This window comes from Aulostomus chinensis, chromosome 3 (assembly GCF_037954235.1).
Source record: "Aulostomus chinensis isolate RoL2024-O1b breed Wild chromosome 3, RoL_Achi_v1.0, whole genome shotgun sequence".
Lineage (NCBI taxonomy): Eukaryota > Metazoa > Chordata > Actinopteri > Syngnathiformes > Aulostomidae > Aulostomus > Aulostomus chinensis.
In genome coordinates this window covers 10,401,092-10,422,464 of record NC_141322.1, presented here as the reverse complement: position 1 = coordinate 10,422,464, position 21,373 = coordinate 10,401,092, and the positions used below count along the sequence as shown (strand labels likewise).

General features: G+C 42.0%; 1 protein-coding gene across 9 annotated transcripts in view; it reads left to right on the top strand.

Annotated features, from left to right (window-relative positions):
* The window catches only part of zmynd8 (zinc finger, MYND-type containing 8), a 28,428-nt gene extending 7,322 nt beyond the window's left edge, over nucleotides 1-21,106 (top strand). For 5 of the 9 annotated variants that reach the window (XM_086198575.1, XM_086198571.1, XM_086198576.1 and 2 more), the window contains exons 2-21: nucleotides 3,048-3,115; nucleotides 3,290-3,435; nucleotides 8,399-8,620; nucleotides 8,816-8,929; nucleotides 9,347-9,412; nucleotides 9,617-9,709; nucleotides 9,806-9,893; nucleotides 10,212-10,267; nucleotides 10,354-10,431; nucleotides 11,368-11,483; nucleotides 11,575-12,071; nucleotides 12,158-12,292; nucleotides 12,714-12,869; nucleotides 13,065-13,586; nucleotides 14,442-14,951; nucleotides 16,961-17,151; nucleotides 19,661-19,741; nucleotides 19,844-19,922; nucleotides 20,028-20,267; nucleotides 20,416-21,105. In XM_086198575.1, coding sequence (XP_086054701.1) covers nucleotides 3,091-3,115; nucleotides 3,290-3,435; nucleotides 8,399-8,620; nucleotides 8,816-8,929; nucleotides 9,347-9,412; nucleotides 9,617-9,709; nucleotides 9,806-9,893; nucleotides 10,212-10,267; nucleotides 10,354-10,431; nucleotides 11,368-11,483; nucleotides 11,575-12,071; nucleotides 12,158-12,292; nucleotides 12,714-12,869; nucleotides 13,065-13,586; nucleotides 14,442-14,951; nucleotides 16,961-17,151; nucleotides 19,661-19,741; nucleotides 19,844-19,922; nucleotides 20,028-20,267; nucleotides 20,416-20,588 — 3,588 coding nt within the window. In that variant the 5' untranslated portion in view covers nucleotides 3,048-3,090 and the 3' untranslated portion in view covers nucleotides 20,589-21,105. Of the gene's footprint in view, nucleotides 1-3,047; nucleotides 3,116-3,289; nucleotides 3,436-8,398; nucleotides 8,621-8,815; nucleotides 8,930-9,346; nucleotides 9,413-9,616; nucleotides 9,710-9,805; nucleotides 9,894-10,211; nucleotides 10,268-10,353; nucleotides 10,432-11,367; nucleotides 11,484-11,574; nucleotides 12,072-12,157; nucleotides 12,293-12,713; nucleotides 12,870-13,064; nucleotides 13,587-14,441; nucleotides 14,952-16,960; nucleotides 17,152-19,660; nucleotides 19,742-19,843; nucleotides 19,923-20,027; nucleotides 20,268-20,415 lie in introns of all 9 variants that reach the window. The other 4 variants (XM_086198574.1, XM_086198573.1, XM_086198580.1 and 1 more) reach the window with 4 other exon arrangements.
* The last annotated feature ends 267 nt before the right edge of the window (nucleotides 21,107-21,373 follow it).

The window sequence follows — 21,373 nt, the reverse complement described above, 5'->3', positions numbered from 1 at the left end:
GCTGAGAGCCGATGGAATCCCGCTGCCTTGTTGGACGTCTTCCTGGAGGTGCCGTCGGAGGAACTCCAGGATCAATTAATACCCATGGACCTCCCAGAGGACCTGGATAAAGTGATCAGACTGGTGGGAGGGACTGACAAGTGACTCCTGGAGAGACACAGTGTTTGTAACCGAGCCATGATCTATCCAGTCCTCCCTGTTCAGTAGCAGATCCAGAGCACTTTCTCTGTTCACCTCCTGGAGGAACTGATACAGCTGGTTCAGACCCAGCTGACCCCTTAAGAGTGGTCCAGGCGAGTGAAGGAGAACCTCTGCCTGTATTGTGGCAATTTGTCCAGACCTGTCCAGCACAAAGAGCAGTCTCGCCATTAGGTAGTGGAATACTGACTAGCCAGACAAGAGAAACCACCTCTTCCCCAACCCAACCTCTGTTTTATGTCCGTCCGTACCTGCTAACTGGACCCCAGATGGTTGGGGCTCTAATGGACTCTGGGGCAGATGATAACATCATAGACGAGAACATGGCCAAGCAGCTGGGGATTCTCACCATTCCGCTGTCTCTGCCGGCTCACTGGATGGCCACATCATCAGGACCATCACACACTAGATGGTGCCGGTACACTTTGAAACCATCAGTTTCTGTGTGTTGCAGGCATCTAAGCTCCAGCTCATGGGAAACCCCTGATTATACCAGCACAGCACACATTTAGCCTGGATGAGCAGAGCGGTCTTGGGTGGAGCTCTGGGTGTCATCAGCGTTGCCTCTGACAAGCTGCGGTACCTGTCCCCTCCCAGAATCATGAACCTGCGCCCGACCTCTCTCGGGTTCTCCCTGAGTATCACCACCTAAGGGATGTATTTAACATGTCCTGAGCCATATCCCTGCCTCCTCACACACCATATGACTGTGCCATAATCTTGCTACCTGTTATGACACCCCCCCCCCCCCAAGGGTACGCCTATCTGCTCAGTCCACAGGGGAACAAGAGGCAATAGACACTTTCAATCACTAGGTCGTCAAGTGCAGGTATTATCTGCACTTCTTCCTCCTCGGCAGGTGGAGGGTTTTTCTTTGTGGGGAAGAAGGACGAGACTCTGGGGCCCTGCATCAGTTATAGAGGACTGAACAACATCACAGCATCATCGGGTATCCTTTCCCATTCATCTCCTTGGCCTTCAAAGTACTGCAGAGGGTTAAGCTATGCACCAAGTTGGACACAAGGAATGCCTACCACCTGGTTAGGATTCGCGAGGGTGATGAGTGGAAGACTGCTTTTAATACCCCTTCCAGACACTGTGAACACCTGGTCATGCCTGCTCCTTCAGTGCTTCAAAATCTGATTAATGATGTGCTTCGAGACTTTGCGAATCATTTTGTTTTCGTGTAACTGTATGACACATGGCTCAGTCTATGTGGTATGCTGTCTTCTACAGTCCCGATATTGGGGGCGAGGTGTCCAGTACCTTTAGGACTGGGAGGGCTACAAGCCGGAGGAGTGCTCGTGGGTGCCCGCGTGGCACATCCTGGACCAGTGTCTGATCTGGGATTTCCACTGCCTGCACCCCAACCAACTGGGGGGATCCTGCAGGGTATGGCTCCCTGTCAGAGACCTACTTGATCCCCTTCACCTGGAGACTCAGACAGCTCTGCTCTGTTGAAAAGGATATGTGGTGTCCCTGCCCCTATGTCTTTGGATTCCCCAGTACCAACCTGCACCTGCACTTTGGCTACACCCCCTTGAAATCTGTTCTAATAAAGACTAATAGTGCACCAGCTGATGCTTTTGTTTGGGTCCTGCTTCTCAGTTCTTGTCACTCGTCACCACTTCACCCAACACCAAGCTAGTGGCAGGAGACTGCAGTCTGTACAAGGCTAGCCATAGAATTTAAGGGGTACTCTGTCGTTACTGTGGAATGTAATCAGCTGTCCTTGGCCCTTGAAGGCCCGGGCCTTTGACCGGTTGTTCTACCCTGCTGGAATGTCCCTTACAAGAATGTGAAAACTGTGGAAGTTTGACACATCAGACTGATTTATACTTCTGTATCCAGTCAACACCATAATCTATGCATTGCTGCATACCTTATGCTCTGGCGCACCTCTCTGAAAATGTAACCAAGCATTTTGCCAACTCAGACCGCAACAGCTTTGTCTGATCTGCCACTGAACATACATTTCCACAGTCTCATTTTCACACCATCTCCTCTGACCTTTCACTGTTCAAAAATGTTTGCTGAAACTCCCAAACCTATTTGCTCCATTATAGCCACGTTATTGAATGTACACGAAGAAACTCGTGACAGACGCCCGCCACCCACAAGCATTTTTTTGGTGTAACTGAAGTTGTAATTGGACAAAGTCAGACCACTGCAGAAGTATAAATCCTCACCTACATTGTCATTTTGGAGTTTATATTTCTGTATGTTACACTCAAACATTCCGACAGTGTGCAACTTGTGTGTAACTCATATGTCTGTGTGTGGTTGAGTGAGTGAGAGAGAGAGATGGAGAGAGAGAGAGAGAAGGACGTACAATATTGTAAAGAGCTTTTTGTACCATTAAGGTTAAATGAAACATAAAATTAGTTTGTTTCGGTTTTCTCACAGCCAATATTGCTAATTTTTTGACGTGTGATATTGGATTTTCTCAGCTTATAGCATTCACAGTTTTCTTCAGTAGTATAAAACAAAACAGACTGTGAATGGGGATTTCAGAGTTTGCCAGTTAAGGACAATTTTTTACTTGCTTTTGTACAAATCAATCTGGAATCCTAATGCACTGGTACGGATTAGTAGTGTGGCCCTGACTGTCCTTGTCATTTTGTTGTTTTGTTCCCACCTTTTCTGTTTTTGTTTTCGTATTTGTCATAATTGGGAAAGTTCTGCCTTTATTAGATATTGTGTAGCCGATTGATGATAGGAAATGAAGGGTCACTAATGTAAATCCCTTGGAATGCTTCTGTAATCTCTAAGGAAGGTGTATTGTGAGGAACAATTAGAAACTTGTACAACTTCAGACAATGGTTCATAATACCTCTTTTTTACACTAGTGTGGCAGAAGAATTAGGGAAGACTGAGACAGAAACTCGGGGGATGGAGATCTCAACAAGATCCAAAGGTGAGAATATATCAAAGCCGTCAAAGCTGTATTTCTGTATCTATTTCTGTTTTTGTTGTACACAGCAATTTCATTGTAGACTCATTTCTACCTGATGATATTTTTGATTGCTTTAGACAGGCCGTCGTGTTGTCCTTTCTGGTTTGTGTGTGATATGTATATGCCCGGTTTCAGACATGGGGTCAACAGAGCGCACGACCCAAAAACGGAAGATGACTAGTCCTTCTCACTCATCTAATGGTCACTCTTCTGCTGAAACCTCCCCCTGCCCTTTGAAAAAGAAGAAGAAACCAGGCGCTGTTAGCAGTAGCAAAGACCAGGTAAGAATCAAGGCACAACCCATCACCCAAATATATATAAAAATGTTGGTCTAAATCTGCTGTATTTTCCAAAGAGGAAATTGTAATTGCACTGATGTGGTCCGTACAGCAGATGTAGGTGCCAAAATACTGGTACACAACATCAGATAGCATTCTGTGTTTGGAAAGGAGGTTGGTGGTCATTAAGAGTGTGATATTAAGTCTTCATTTATCCAGGGCTGGTTCACCAAGTGTGGATGTGTTTTTGCAGGCCTGCTGTGCTGGTCATGTTCACACATTAACGCAGTCACATTTTAGGTAGTCAGGAGCATGCATTCTCTGATCTGTTTGATACCGAACAGCTGATGAGGCTGAATTCATTTTAATTCTGTTACTTTTATTTATTTATTTTTTTTTAAAGAAAGAGTCAAAAACTCAACTTTTGAGAATGTAATTTATACTTGAGTTTTCACCAGTATTCGAGAGTCTGCTGTAGGATTGGGACACATAATCAATACTACAGTTACATCTGTGTGATGTAATTTCTCTCTTCTTTGGCCAAATAATGTTTGTTTGACCTCTGAATAATGGCTAGTATTTTAAATATTCCAGAAACATGATGATACACAATGTTTAATCTAGGGATGCACAATCTTATCAATATCTGGCAATATTGTCATTAAAAACAAATTATTGTTATCATCAAAATTATTGATGTCTGAGGATATAACGAATTGATAAAAATAATAACCTTCTGCTTCCTTTACTGAATGGCCACTGTCATATCCCTGGCACAAGGGAGCTGTGCATGGTGCAATGATGTCATCATCTGTTGCTGCTTGAGCTGAGAACGGATGAGCAAAATGTTGCATTGTTCAAATGTAATTTTTTCTAAGTGTCTAAAACAGAAAGTTGCTATTTGCTACGATTATTCAGCGTGGTTCATGCCATTAAAGACCAGGAGCCATCAGCCTAACTGTCAGTCCATTTTCTATATTGCTTGTCTGTTAAGAGTCACAGTGGGGGCTGGAGTCTATCCCAGACATTGGGCGAGAGGCAGGGCTCACCCTGGACAGGTTTCCAGCCCGTCGCAGGGCCATCAGGAGCAATTAGGAGTTCAGTATCTTGCTCAAGGATACTTCAACATGGTCACTGAGGGAAGTGAGGATTGAACCAGTTACCCTTTGGTTGGGAGACAGCCACTCTACCTCTGAGCCATGCCATCAGCATGACTGGAGTTTGTTAAAATAAAGGACACTGTGGTCCAACAAATATGTCTTCTCCACTCCTGGGTAAAGATAGAGAGTGATTTTTGACCAGCCCAGGGCTAAAGGCATCACTGCTTTTTTTTTTTTTTTTTTAGATTTTTTATAAGATAGTTATATTGAAGTAATGACAGGAAGGGGCAGGGATGACATGCTGAATGGGACTCTGGGCTGGAATTGATCCTTGGTTCTCTGTGCAGCCTCATGGTATGCACTGAACCAATGCGCCACAGGGGTCCCTCTAAAGGCATCACTGTGAAACTGATGGAGCATAACATTATTGCTCTGACCACCTGCAGATTGTAACAGTATGGTGCTTCTGTTTGGCTGGTGGTTTACTGCTAACAGCAACTTGTTTTGCTAGCATGGCATCCATGGCCATCTCAAAAGTTGGGCAAAAACTCTTTTTTTTGTACTCATAGCAAATACTGAAGTAGAAATAAACAGGAGGAGCCTCGTAAACACAACCAAGATTACAGAGCTTTTGAACAGACTCCAAATGGAGAAACAACGTGCCCCAGCTGAAGTGATTTAACAGATATGGATTTAACTTTCATTCGCATGCAGCCATTGAGAAGCTTGTCACTGACATTACTTCAGTAAGTCTCAGTTTGCCATACATTAAAGCTGTACGCTTTTGGATCGTAATCGCGATTTGAGACATTGCAATTCGCCAATTTTAACAGCTCCGATTAATCTCAATACGTAATTATTCAGCAGCTCAGAGTCAGGTCACTCACATTTGGAAGTGACCTCAGGCCAATGTATGTAGGTGCTTTAAACTTAGCAAATACCGGTTTGTGTTGTGTGTTCTGAGACGCTGGCGACTATGAAGTGCAAATCTGAAAGAAAGATTATCTAAGAGAACAGTTTGTTCGATCCATGCAATGTATTCGTAAAGCTGAAGCTAATCTGTGTCTTTTACTTTCTTTAACATAGAAAGTGATCATCCCTTTAGGTCCTCATCTTAAATTCTCATCCTAGCATTTGAGAGCAGATAATAGTTTGATGGTATAATGTGGTATGCTCCATCACATTTTTAACTATTACACAATGACCACTGACTAAGGATTGGGACAAAAAATATTCACATGACATTGCAATCCCAATTTATGTCACACAAATCTCAATTAGATGTTTTTCCACAAATCTTTCAGCCCTACCATCCATCCATTTTTTTCCGCTTATCCTCATTAAGGGTCACGGGAGGGCTGGAGCCTATCCCAGCTGCTTTCGGGCAAGAGGCGGGGTTCACCCTGGACAGGTCACCAGTCCATCGCAGGGCCAACATAGAGACAGACAACCATTCACACTCACAGTCACACCTACAGTCAATTTAGAGTATCAATCAGCCTCGTCCCCACGTACAGTTTTAGTATTTATAGTAGGGCTGAAGGGCAGCACGGTGGTGCAGTGGTCAGCACTGTCGCCTCACAGCAAGAAGGGTCCGGGTTTGAGTCAACGCTCGGGCACAGGATCTTTCTGTGTGGAGTCTCCATGTTCTCCCTGTTCCTGTGTGGGTTCTCTCTGGTACTCCAGCTTCCTCCCACAGTCCAAAGACATGATTGATACTCTAAATTGACCGTAGGTGTGACTGTGAGTGTGAATGGTTGTCTGTCTATATGTGTTGGTCCTGTGATGGACTGGTGGCCCGTCCAGGGTGAACCCCGCCTCTCGCTCGAAAGCCACTGGAATAGTCTCCAGCCCCCCGCAACCCTTAACAGGATAAGAGGAAGAAAATGGATGGATGGATGGATGGATGTTTTGAGTTATTTCTCACTTTTTTTTACTACTTAATTCCATATATGTTCATTCATAGTATAGATACCTTCTGTGAGAATCTACAACGTAAATCATCATGAAATAAAGAAAAAACATGAAATGAGAAGGTGTTTCCACTCGTAGTGTATGTTGAACTATTATTATTATTTTACACAGTTGATAATATAGCTTATACACATTTACACACTGTATCTAATGTCTTGTTCTGCTGGTGACCGACCTCGATCAGACTATAATATATAATAATTTGTTAACTTTACTACAGGGACCTGACTATCTCTGGAAATATGTGGGGAAAAGGTGGACATATTTGTATTGGTTATCAGACAAACAAGTTGCACTATATCAGTATATGGAGTTGATAAAAAAAATTGTGCATCCCTAGTTTGATCTCATTTGTGAGGATAACTTTAAAACCAAAAGCTATAAGGGAGCTAGCCTTTAAATTCTTTTTTCTTTATCTTTTTCCAGCCCTGGACATATAGTTTCTCATGATATAATCTTGGTGGCTTTTAAGTTCTGTATCAGTTTGTAGTGTAATATCTGTATGAATAAATGCAATTGGTGATTTTTAATCTGACTGTTGCCAGTCTGGCTCCTATATCCAGTATTTGTTCAGTTTAAGTGAACAGACTGATAACAGGTTTCAGATCATCGGTTAGCATTGTCCCTATCTTTCCTTGAAGGGATATGACAACTCTTTGGGTAATTCATTAGATACCACTTTTCTGCATTTTCGGAGCTGCAATGAACGCTGGGCATTAGATACAGCAGTCACAACATTATCAAATACACTTTTCTTCAAAATGGTTCTTGCATTCGTAGATATGATTTGCTGTGAAAAAAACTGAAAATCTGAGTTGGTCTCATTTTATCATGTACATACCTGAAACTACTTGGGTTAGGGTTTCAACCTAAAAACCCTGTAAATTTTAGTGTGTGTGTGTGTGTGTGTGTGTGTGTGTGTGTGTCCCAGAAGTAGTTTTTCTGGACCAACCACCATCCTGACCCTCTATTATAAGTCAGGCATCTTTAGTAGCATCAATTGCTCTTCTAGTTGTCGGCAAATGTTTTGCTTTGTAGAGTGAACTTACAGTGGCGCTTTTGATGTACTCTCAATCACTGCCTGTGGCCAGGAAAGTCATTCTGGATTTATATCCCGTTCAAAAACTGTTCTTTCACAGAAAAAGCAACCATTTTGATTTGAGGTGAATTTGATGACTTTTGAGATGGCTTTTTCTACTGCCCAACTCCTAGCATTTATGCCACTAAGCTCCCTAATGCATATAGAGAGGAGAGAATGGTATTGAGCTGCTTGTCTGGCAATAAAAATAAGGCTAAATAAGCCTGTATCTGAAAATGTTTGTAGTCACCAAGTAAAATGCAATTTAAATCTCAACAATCTGAAAGAAATACTGTGATTACTTTTAAATGACCAGGGACCTGCATTTTTCTGTGCATGCTTTGCTTGGTTTGTCCCTAATGCAGTTCACAATTGCGGCTTTGGGAAATCATTGCAAGCAAGTTATACTTTAGGTTGACCCTTGTAAATGTTTAGTTGCTACTTTAACTGTAAAAGCATTTGCCAGTTTAATCAAGGTTGTTCACTCTTTTGCACATCAATGATGGTGATGTTATAAAAAACAAACCATAATCAGATATCTGAAAAAGTCCCCTGTCTTGGAGTGAATACGTAGGCTTCCAAATAATTAAATACAAAAATAATAATAAATAATTAATACAATAAAATACAAAAATAATTTTGGTCCTTAAATCTCAATGATTATGAGTGGATATCACTTATCAGTGCTCAGTGCAGTCCGTGTTGTGACAACAGTGTGCTTTTTGTTGATGCTGTGCATGTCTGCTTGGCTTCTTTAGTGTCCGGCCTGATTTTGACCTTCCCCAACTTTGTGTTTCTTTTGCCTGCATTCCAGTCAGAACTAAGACATGGTCCCTTTTACTATGTGAAGCAGCCAGCACTCACCACAGACCCTGTTGATGTTGTACCGCAGGACGGCAGGAATGACTTCTACTGCTGGTTGTGCCACCGCGAGGGCCAGGTGCTCTGCTGTGAGCTCTGCCCCAGGGTGTACCACGCCAAGTGCCTCAAACTACCAGCTGAGCCCGAGGGCGACTGGTTCTGTCCGGAGTGTGAGGTACTCACCCAGGAATATGTATAGTGTATGGGTGTCAAAGCCAGAAATCAAAATCAAACGCTGTCCTAGTATTTTTTCCATTATTTAGGTCGTCAGTCCTCACTCTCAGTAGGAGAAAAACATGTGCCTTGATACATTATGTGCTATAGTGGATTATAAAAACTGTAAAACTCTTCTCCTCTTGATGTCTTTTAGAAAATAACAGTTGCCGAGTGTATAGAGACTCAGAGCAAAGCCATGATGATGCTAACTGTAGAACAGCTGTCTTACCTACTAAAGTTTGCCCTTCAGAAGATGAAGCAACCAGGTGTAAGTATTTTGGTCCTTCTGTCTTTCTAGGGTGTTTATGCTAACCAATTGATGACATAGCTGATGTATTAAAATTTTGCTTTGTCTATTTGTACGTCCATATTTATCAGTTTGATATTGGCATGTGCTCTTTTCTGGCCGGTCTGGATTTTTAGAGTGCTTATGCAACCAAATGACACACTTTTTGTTCTGGCCGTCGTGTTGTCATCAGTCGTGCCAGATTTTAAGATCTGCAGCCCCAAGTAATAGCTGAACATAGCATGAAATAATATTTACTTGCATGTGCAAATAATCTCCTATCGCGGAACTAACAATCATAGTCATTGTACTATAATGGGCCTGTCATGGCTGGAAACCATGAAGGTAAACATACTAGCTGGTGGTGAGGATACAGCTGCCCCTCTCACTCTCTTTCAGGATCATCCCCGCTTGTCATCTCGCTCTCCCCATGCAGCTTCCACGCAGAGAAAGACTTTTAATTGGGTAATCAATTACACCACTAACAAGACCCCGTCATGATTTCTTCCTCCTCTGGTTTTCCTCCTTTTGTTTGAAGCGATTTTAGAATTTTTAGTAGCAGCATGGTGGTTGCTTGTTTATGTGCGATGGGAGTGGAAGGTTTTGCACTGAACTTGGCCGGTGAGTTTGTTTACCTTCATTCTCTCCTCTGTCTACACCATGTTATAGACTGAGCCCTTCCAGAAACCTGTGTCCCTTGAACAGCATCCAGATTATGCAGAGTACATTTTTCACCCAATGGATCTTTGCACACTTGAGAAGGTAAAAAAGCAAGCAATCTTTAGATGATATGAACACAGAACCTGAGTGGAAGAATAAAATGCTAGTAGTGCCCATTGTCTTCTTTTTGAACCACAGAACATCAAAAAGAAAATGTATGGCTGCACAGAGGCCTTCTTGGCAGATGCGAAGTGGATTTTGCACAACTGCATCATATACAATGGTGGTATGTTGCTTAATCTATCATATTGAAGACTAATCTAGCATAGGTTGAAGATATGATTAGATGAGTTCAGTGTTTTGAAGTCAGTGAACACTTTTTTTAGCTTGTAGATTGATAGAGATATGATAATAACTTGAATAATAGAATAATATGTATTTTTCCTCTTTATACAAATGAATTGGACTTATTATAAATGCAACGTAGCTGATAGGTTTTAGTATCAATATTGATTTCTTTTTTAAATATCATGGTTATTTTTAATAATGGTTGTACTGGAAATTATAAACACGCTACTTAACACAGATTTTTTTTCTTTTTCAGGCAATCACAAACTTACTGCCACAGCTAAAGTGATAGTAAAAATTTGTGAACATGAGGTTAGTATGTGGTTCATGTCATTAAAGATTGTTAACATTGAATAGAATTGTGATAGACTGATGAAATTTGACTTCTTTCTTTGCAGATGAATGAGATTGAAGTGTGTCCTGAGTGTTATTTGTCTGCTTGCCAAAAGAGAGACAACTGGTTCTGTGAGCCTTGTGTAAGCTGAATAAGTGTTCTGTTTTTTATTCTACCAGATTGTTTACCCATTCAAACATACATCCAGTGTTAATTTTGGCAGCTATTCATGAACTTAGTCATAGGATGAAAATACATATTAGTTTTAGTCAGATTTTAGTTATTTAAATTTTTTTTTGTTTTAGTCCAGTTTTTCACGGGAAAGTATCGCCAACAGCGCCGCTCACCCTTATTAAAGAGCTAATGTCTGTCGACCATCAGCTGATGCCTCTCTCTCTCTCTCTCTCTTGCTCTTCGCTCAAACACCAGACATCATCCTAAACAAGACGGTAATTCCTTATTATTAAAAATGTCACTGACTTAGTGGATGTGTTGATCTACACGATCCACAGCAACAAGTAAACGTGTTTCATCTCTGCAGGTTCTAAGTGACATACTCGCGTGTACTGCCTGTAATAAATTTAAACGGCCGGCCGTTCGGGTAAAAACGCTGATTAAAACGTTGCATTGTATGTGTTTATTTGGGTTAGGGTTAGTGGATTACACACAAATAAAAGTGGTAAGTCATCCTGCCACCACTGCCCATGAGGCTGAGGCAGTTTCACCTGGGAGGGAAGTGTGCGCATGTCCCATGCATGGCACGTCAGTCAAAGACGGGATGCATTGTTTTCAGTTTGAAAGACTGACAGGATGCACAGTTGAGGGAAAAATCTGTCCTTTTTACATGTCCTGTAATTCATAACTTACATTTTTGTCTCATCAATGAAATCACAACATGTATTTTGCCACATTTTTTATCATCACAGATCTATTTTTTGGCTTGTCTTTGTCTTGTCTTAGTCATGAAAAAAAGGGTTGTTGATGAAAATTATTTTGTCACAGTTCATTCATTGAAATTGAATGCATACATCACTGGAATAAAAGCACTCAGTTTCAGTGTTTTGTTATGTGTCTGCAGAGTAACCCACACCCTCTGGTGTGGGCCAAACTAAAAGGATTTCCCTTCTGGCCTGCTAAAGCTCTGCGGGACAAAGATGGACAGGTGGATGCTCGCTTCTTTGGGCAGCATGACAGGTATCAGCTTTTTCTACTTCACTTACTAGAGTCACCTTTCAAACTGTGTTGTTACATAGGGCACAGGATGATGTAAATCTTTATCCTTCAGGGCCTGGGTCCCTTTAAACAACTGCTACCTCATGTCCAAAGAGATTCCTTTTTCTGTGAAGAAGACCAAAAGCATCTTCAACAGTGCCATGCAAGAGATGGAGGTCTACGTGGAGAACATGAGGAAGAAGTTTGGAGTGTTTAACTACGCCCCCTTCAGGACACCTTATACCCCTGATAACAACTTTCAAATGCTGCAGGACCCATCAAACCCTTTATCCACCCCTGTCAAACATGAAAAGCAAGAAAAGATCAAACTGAGCTTTGATATGACTGCATCACCCAAGATCCACCTAGCCAGGACAATGATGTCTGGAGTTAGTGTAGGAACCGCAGCAGGGCGCCGGCTCCCAAGCAATGACATGCCTCGTTCTCCCATGAGCACCACCTCCTCTGCACATACAGGCTCAGATGGGGAACAGGAGACGATAGAAAAGTCCCAGACTAAAGCCCCAAACAGCCAGCACAATGTAGGAGAGGAGACGATGGACTGTACAGGTATTTTAGCAGATGGCTTTTTGTTTTCCATTGGAGGAGAGAATCTTTTCTTCTGGTCTTATTTAACTTTAATTATCTCTGTACAGCATCGCCTGCCCATCCTCAGACTGGTCCAGCTGGTGGTTCCTTAGACATCCCTAAGCCATTCAATTCCCAAACTCCTGGCAACTCCAAGCAGGAGAAGACCCCACCAACAGGAAGCATCTTGAACCTCAATCTAGGTGAATTTCTTGCTGACAGAGTAAGACGTATGACAATACTATGATTAAGTTCTGAGTTCATTCACACTCAAAAATTGAGGCATGAGACAAATACAGTTCTGTGCTCACAGGCACACTTTTGACAAAGGTTGAACATTTGTTGCCTCAAAAATACAATATTAATCGTAAAGAGGCCATTAGTGCATCTTTTGATTAACAGAAAGGGTAAAAAAAAGAAAAGAAAGCTAAACAACTGTCTCGCTAATGGATATCCCCCCCACCCCCACCCTACCCCAGGGTACAAGGATTTGTACGCTTGAAGGTCCATACTGGTACCTCTATTTTTGAGTATCTAACTTAACCCTAACAAACGCTGGAAGTAACATCTTTTTCTAGTGGCAATACTGCTGTGAACCACTCATAGGTTTTAGTATTCTTTCAGATCGGAGTAAAGCAGAAATGGACCTTAAGGAGCTTAGTGAAACAGTTCAGCAGAAGCAGGGCGCCACGCCTGTTCTCACCTCCCCAAAAAGACAGATCAAGAGCCGCTTCCAGCTGAACCTGGACAAAACCATTGAGAGCTGCAAAGCTCAGCTAGGTCAGTGCATGTTCTATTGGGAAGCAACACTTCTTCTGTATGTTTGTATTAGTTGACAAGGTCAATGTCAGTGGGAATGTTGGGTCATGAAATTTTTGTTTTATACTAAATCCACTTTCTTGCCCTTGGCCTTGGCCCTCGGTATCTCATCTCACATCAAATGGTGCTGAGGTATCAAACTTCTGTGCTTTGCAGGTATCAACGAAATCTCTGTTGATGTGTATAAATGTGTGGAACACAGTGACTCGGAAGACTCTGATAAATCAGACACCAGTGACAGTGAGTATGCTAGTGATGAAGGGCTAAAGACCAAGGATGCCCAGGATACAATACCTAATGAGGAAACTGAGAAGGATCCTTCCAAAACAAGAGACCAAACTTCTCCAAACCCAGATGAGGAGGGCAAATCTGACACAGTTGTGGTAGCTGAGTCTGCAGCTGAGGATGTCAGTGCAACACAATCAGAACCTCCAGCTAAAGAGAAAGCAAGCTTAGATTCAGAGAAAGAGAGCTCAGAGAAGCCCAAAGCACCACCAGCATCACCTATTCCCAGGGAGAAGGAGAAAGAAGAGGCAAAGCAACTTGTGCAAGCGGAGGACTCTGACTCAGAGCGGGAACTGGTTATAGACCTTGGAGAGGAACAGGGAGGCAAGGACAGGAAGAGAAGCAGGAAAGACAACACCTCTGTCAAGGAGTCACCTGCTGGTAAAACTGAAGGTGAGATTTCCTTTCACTTACTGAGAACATTAGCAAGAACACACTGAATTTGATGTCCATTTGTGTGTCTTTCGGGGCTTTCACACCTTTAGTCTGTTTCCTTTGGTTTGAATTGGTGGACCAGTTGCTACTTTTCATTTGTTTCAGTTATTGTTCACACCATCTTGTGTTCAGCAAACATAACATTTACAAGCAAAATGAAACATGGTCATAAAGATGAGTCATCAAGTAGAAAGAAAATTGGGCATGAAAATCACTATTTATCACATTGACAGCAGATGAACAGTGGAGCAACATCTTTCTCTCAAAGTTTAAAGTAATTGTGCTACATTAATTGTACCACAAAATGATAAAGACTTGGAAGAAGGGATTGATTTGATTTAGTTTATTGATCATTTCTAGCTGCCATGTTAGGTTTTGGTTTTAACATTTTGGCACAATATATTATCATACAACTGCCTCTCTTCTCTGTGCAGGGCAGAGTTCCTCTTCATACAGACACACTCTGCCCCTCCTCTCTACTTACCATCATCCTCTTCCAAACCACACTGCATGGTGTTTTGGTCTGCATTGTGTATTAGGTCATATTACATATGTATCAGGTCAAGCCATGCCAACTGGACTGTGGTTAATTTGAAAACTGAGTTCTAACTTCTCATGAGGACCATGTTCTTACTGTGTAGTCCAGCTGTAGTCTGGATGAGGTTTTGCATCTGTGATCTTGGTATGGATTAAACTGAAAAATCAGAAATTCCAGATGAAACAAGGCAGGTGTGAAAGAGTCCCTATAAATGGAAATATAACTACCTCTGCTCATCTGAAGCTGGTAAATAATACATCTAATTTTTCTTTAAGGTAAAGCCCTGACCCCTTCGACACTCCCGTCTCTAAACAGCACAACCCCCTCCACACCTTCCAGTGTTTCTTCACAGTCCTCTATGGCCATTCCCATCACCATGGTCTCCTTCACTACTCCCTCTCCTGCAACTATTAGCCTTGCCACTGTGTCCAATGCTCCCGCAACACCACCCTCTTCCTCCTCCTCCTCAGCCTCCACCACCCCTGCTTTGAAGAAACAACGGCCGCTGCTGCCTAGAGAGACGGTGCCAGTGGTGCAGAGAGCTGTAGTGTGGAATCCCACTGCCAAGTTTCAGACGTCCTCACAGAAGTGGCATATGCAGAAGGTGCAGCGTCAGCAACAAAACCAACAACCAGTGGCAACCACGCAAATACAAGGGTCATCACCCAGGCATGGCCAGGCACATGGGCTGAGCCAAACGCAAGCAACTGGAAATGGCTTGACATCATCCTCGGGACCCCAGTCCTCACAAAGCGCACGTTATCAGACCAGGCAGGCTGTTAAAGGTAGATAGCATGATTATGGTCACAGTTTTGTCTGTTTTTAAATTTAGCATTACTCAGACTTGGGGTCAATTGGTACTGAAATGACTTCTGGTAACAATAATTAGAGAGAAGGTGAGATTTCATGCATGTTTGATGGTGGTGTATGCATGCTAAATCGGTGTTTCCCCAGACCATCCAGTCCAGCCCAGCACCCCCTTAAATGTCCAACCTCCTGCTATGTTCCCTCTGATGGTTTCTACAGTCAGGACTCTTCCACTGTTGTACAGCATACCCTGACAGTTTCTCCTGCTCCCATGGGTGTGAAGGGGCATTGTTTCAACCACTTATCCATATTTCACCAAGTTAGGCAGTATTTTGGTGCTAAAGGGCCTTGTTTTGTTTTTCTTCCGATAAAAAAAATGCAACTTTGATTTAAAGTTCCTTAGAGCAAACAAGAGAACATCAAAAATCAGGTGAAGGTTACCATATTTCAGTGTTCCAAAAAACCTTTGGCTACATAAACAAAAGACACCAATTTTTTTCCAGCTATTATATACCAGCTGATAATCAGCAGCTGATTGCCAAAGTGTCTGACAGATAGGGAATGTCCTCGAAACACTTCACAGTGACATTAACTAAACCTAAATTCTTCAGGGACCCTTCTGTCTCGTTTATTTCCCAACTCAAGATGGTTGTAACAATGTATGGGCCAGTCCTTTGGCCGATTATTACTTTCTGTGGATCTGTTGCCTTTGGCACAGAGCATCCAGTCAGCAAACCAACATCTGCATCAATCTGAGGGATATTAACTTCTTTCAAGTACTACCAGTGATTTACATCCTTCATGGATAGAAACTCTTTCCTCTCTGGAATCTCCTTGTGAGTGAAAATATGCAAAACATTTTTGAGTGAACTCCTATTTATTCAATGTTCGCAGCTGAAGAATTTCTGTCTTTCGTCCTATTACTTGAAGTTGATGGAGGATTGTTTCTGTGCAAAATGTAGTAGAACTGCCAGAGTTTTATTTTCACTTTTACAGGAGTGGCCCCAGTATCCTTCCCTTCAAAGGTTTAATCCAGGTCAACCAAAGCATTGAAGCATTCACTGGTCGAAGCAGTGTGTTTTTTTGATTGAAAAAAAATGCAACTTTGATTTAATGTTCTCCTTTTTAACATCCTTTTGGCTTATACCTTAGTAGATTTGTTAAAACAACACTCAGTATCCAAAATTGCTTTCCTTTGTTATATATATCTTCCATTCTATGTATATTTCTGTGTTAAATTTATTTATTTTTCCACAAACAAAGGTATTTTCTTACTTGTTGACACAAGAGGAACAAACAAGACAACATCAAATGAAAAGAACATCAAAAATCGACTCAGTATTACCATATTTCAACAGTCAAAAAAGCATGTGGCTACATAACCAAAAGACACCAAATGATTTTCAATAACAGAATAATCAGCTGATTATCAGCTGCTAATTTCCAAAGGGAGTTTCACTAATCAGCCTGATGCCGAAGTACCTCACAGGGAATGTCCACTTTACACTTTACAATTACAATTAACTAAACTTCAAGTTGGGTCTGAATCATTGAATTAGCTTTATTCTTCCGTAATTCATCCACATATCAAATCAGAATTTTGGTTTAAACACTGACCAAGTAGTACCTTGACAAATGGAAGCACATTCCCAGAATACCTACCCACAACCCTACTTTTCCTCTGATTGGATCTCAATCCACATGCCTAAACAAGGCACCAAATGCTAGCTGATTGGAGGCAGAGTAGGAGCGGGTCTTGACTGAATGAGTGTAGGAAAAACATAAAACATTTATTTTTGATGGAGGATTTTGAGATTCACAGCCTCTGACATAACTCTGTATGACCCAATTTTGGGGTGCTAAATACATAATATGCGGTAGAAAATAGATTGATGGATGGATGGGATTCCATCATCAGTTTTAATATTGCTAAATATTTTACCATGGGTTTGTTCATAATGACTAAAAGTGATTTTTTTTTTTACAGCTGTTCAACAGAAAGACAGTGCACTCAGCACATCTACTTCAGCTGTCACCCTGGTGTCCAATAGTCCAGCCTCTGCTTCTATGATGGCAACATCAAGTTTAGCTGCTTCATCGTCACCACTGGCCACAGACCTGTATATCCCTACTGCCTCTGCAGATGTTGCTGCAGACATTGCCAAGTACACCAACAAAGTTCGTAGAATTCCTCATTTTGCATTTTACGTTACAGTCCTCACTGTTCCATCCTATCTTGTAACTTTGGCACTCATTTGCTGACTGAATGACTGTGATTAAGATAAGACTTTGAAGCCATTTGCATATATTTAGAAATCTTGACTTAGATAAACTTGTGATCATTCTGAAAATACAATGTCAAGGGAAAGAGACAGACATTGATCTGCTAATACTTGCCTAATATTGTCGAGGTCCCCTTTCGCCACCAAAACAGCTTTGACTCCTCGAGACCTCCACAGGGCCTCTGAAGCTGTGCTGTGGTAACTGGCACCAAGACATTAGCAGCAGATTCTTTGTGTCTTCTTAAGTTGTGTGGTGGGGCCTCTTTGGATCTGACTTTTTTCTAGTACATCCCATAGATGCTTGATTAGATCAAGATTTGGGGAAAATTGGGGGCCAACACTTTGAATTTGTTGTTGTGTGCCTCAAACCATTCCTGAACCATTTTTGCAGTGTAGCAGGGAACATATCTTGCTGAAAGAGGTCACTGTCATTAAGGAAGACCCTGTGCTTAATTTTTAATTTAGAAGGTGCCGAATGCAAAGTGCATATGAGATTGGAGTGATGAGGAGGTAGGCACAGGAGCCTGAACACATACAGAACATACTGCTGAAAAAACGTCATGTATGCAAATACCCACTGGCTGTGTTGTGGGGCTTACACAGGCCGCAATTCCAAATAATGAATATGATAAGAATGTTGTGGCAATCATTTAATGTTATTTCAGGCTATACTGGACAACATATGCGAAAATCCACATCTTAACTGTGGGCCTTAAATCGTTTGGAGTAAATAGCAAATTTCTCAACTGGTCGTTGCATCTCGTCCCTGACACTTGCCTGCTCAAAGCACTCCCCTCTCCTTCAGAATCTGACTTGCTGCTCCTCCCGTTGTTGTACCTCGATAGCGCTCCCGACAGTTGGTTCCTCCTCTGACTGATGGTGAACCTGGCTAGTTACTGCCGCTGTACCTGCCTTTGGCTCTGGGTCTAGTTTGATGAGTAGTCACTCTGGGATTCCACTGGTTCCGTGTCCATCACATTCCAGCTGAGATGTTATTTACTGTGCTGACTGCCATGTAGCCTCCTGCTGCACCTTCTGCTCTTATGCCCTCACTGCTGTCCTGACTCGTCAGAAGCATCATGCGAATCTTTTGAAGATAGATAGCAAATCTAACTGTCTTTCTTACATTTTTACTAAACAAAATTCAAGTCCTCTTGACTTCACTGTTCTCTTCTGATTATTGGCCCATTTTTGGCTGTCCAGTACACCATGCATCAGAGACATTATTTTGCAAACCTAATATGGTTTACCTTGAGAAGGTTCCAGTCAAATGCTGATCCTAATCTGGGAGGCCCCTCAACATGCTCTGGCACCTCTAGAGCATGTTGAGGGGGAATACTGTTTTCACAAAGGGATGTACTTGGTCTGCAACAATGTTTAGGCAGGTGTCAAAGTGACATCCATATGTATAGTAATGTGGCACACCACTTCCAACCCCCCTTCATGTCTCATGGGCACCAATGAACCTTTGGTAACCAAGACCCTGTCACCAGTCCCCCTTACTGAGACCAACATTATTAGGTACTAACCACTTCAGACCAAGAACATCCAAAAAGCCCTGCACTTTTGGAGATGCTCTGACCCAGTCATCAAGCAATCAGAACTTGGCCTGTGGCTGCCAAATCCCAATTTCCCACTGCACACACCCTTGTACACACAGGTTTTCCCGACACGAGTATACCCCTCACTAATTACAGCCAAATGATCCTGTTCCCATTGCAGGGGGAGAGGAGTTGCCTGTCTGTATTTTTTTCCTGGTGTGTCAACTGTGACGCCATGAACACAGTTATTTCCCTGGAAAGAAGTAAGCAGTGTTGACAAAATAGCAGTGGAATGGTAGCTGTCGTAACAGCAGTATGGCGGACAGTGGCAGACTTGTATTTTTTTAGCTTGAGTCTCTTTCAATTCAGCACCGGCTGAGAGTTAGAGCGCCACTGCTTGAACACAGTTGGGTTGACTTGTTGCTGTGGTGACAAAATGTTGTGGCGGTGAGGAGCTTTCTTTCATCCATGTTTATTGTTGATAGTGGAGCTCCAGCTACTCATCACGTGTGTCCAAGATTGGAAGCACCAGAACCCATCTGCAAATTACCGCACCACCCACCTCCACTGCCAACATACACGTTTATTGGCAGTTGCCGTTGTAACAAGTTCATCAGTAATGATATCAGTGACCTTCACGTCACCTGTCTGTGGTCATATGGTTATGGTTGATAGTGTATTTGTATTCACTTCTTGTTGTGAAAGTTAAATAGAAAATCAGATGTTTCAAACTGTAGTATGATTATGTTTCCCTTACACATTGAACAGGGCTTGCAGCTTTAAAGGAAAACTGTGGATGTTTAATATTAATTTCCACACATGCAGTGGTTAGATGTCTGACCTATGTGGCCTTCTCCTTTTCAGATAATGGATGCCATCAAAGGTACAATGACTGAAATCTACAATGACCTTTCCAAGAGTACTTCGGGGAATACAATAGCAGAGGTAGGTGTTTGCTTTTAGAGAATGTATTAATGTAAGACAGTACCAGTTGCTTCAAATATGACCCTTTGCTTACCCTAAGGTGCCTACCTGTTTTTAATTCAGATAAGACGACTGAGAATTGAAATTGAAAAATTGCAGTGGTTACATCAGCAGGAGTTGTCAGAAATGAAGCACAATCTTGGTGAGAACTTCATGAATCAGCAAAATAATGTGCATACAGGCGGCTACACCAGATGAGTGTGAAGGGTTCTTCTTGTGTTTGACCACTTTGTATACATCACTATAGAGCTGACAATGGCAGAGATGAGGCAAAGTCTGGAGCAGGAAAGGGAGAGGTTGGTGACTGAGGTGAAGAAACAGATGGAGCTTGAAAAGCAGCAAGCAGTGGATGAAACCAAGAAGAAACAGTGGTGCGCTAACTGCAGAAAAGAGGCCATCTTCTACTGCTGCTGGAACACTAGCTACTGTGATTACCCATGTCAGCAAGCCCACTGGCCAGAGCACATGAAGTCCTGCACTCAGTCAGGTACCAACAATCAACATGTCATTGATGACATTTACACATAGACTAGAAGACATAAACTAGTACCATCTGTTGTTAGTCCTTTGGTCACTTGAATAATCACCAGCCACATAGCTAACACCTAACATTTTCTCTTTTGTTCGGTTTTTAGCGACAGCCCCACAGCAGGAGCCCGAGGCTGAGTCAACAGCAGACTTCCCAAACAAAAGTTTAGGGCAGTCAAGTAGTGGCCCAAACACTCTCCGAGACATGCCAGTCTCTGCACCATCAGAAAAAGACTGTGACGCAGAGACCAGCAGTGACAATGTTGCTGTCACTTTGTGATAACATCGCTCACTATACACGTAAATGTTAATCTATTGTTTTCTCCACTACATTGATGTCTATGTCCATTCAGTTCAAGTGGTTGTTCAGGAACCAATCCAGTTTTTTATTTATATACTTTGTTGGCCTTCGAGGGCCGTCGCACAGCCCCCAGTTCATGGTGTTGCGTTTTTTTCAAAATTACATTTTAAATGTGACTGACAGCAAATAGGTGGTTACTTACTGATATAGGGGGCTGTTTATACAGGCACTGCAGATTCATGCACTCTTTTGCAGTCTATTGAGAGCTGTAAGTATAAAGTTCATATGAGCATGCCTCACTGTTACATACACATAGTGTAAAGGACAATGGTTAAAAATGTCTACAAGTGCAAAATTGTAACCTCTTTTAATGGATCACCTCACTATTAGAGGATTGTTGATAGAAATGTATGTAAATTACATTTGTATTATATGTTAATTTATTTGTTATTCTGCTGTTGCCTGCTGTATACTGCAAAGAAAATAAATACATACATTGTAAACAAGCTATTTCTGTGGTTACACTGGTTTGCATAGTTATGCATTAGTTTGCTATAATTTAGAAAAAAAATCATTGTGGAAAACTAGCTCAAATTTCCATCAGTGTTTCACTCATGTTTAGGTGGTTTGCTTGAATGTGAATTTTTGATGGGTCACTTACTACATAAATTCTAGAAGTTTAACCGATTTAATATAACCAATCCAGGCTGATGTGGCAGTTTTAGATCAGGAAACATAAGTGAAAGTACCTTCAGGCTCAGGCC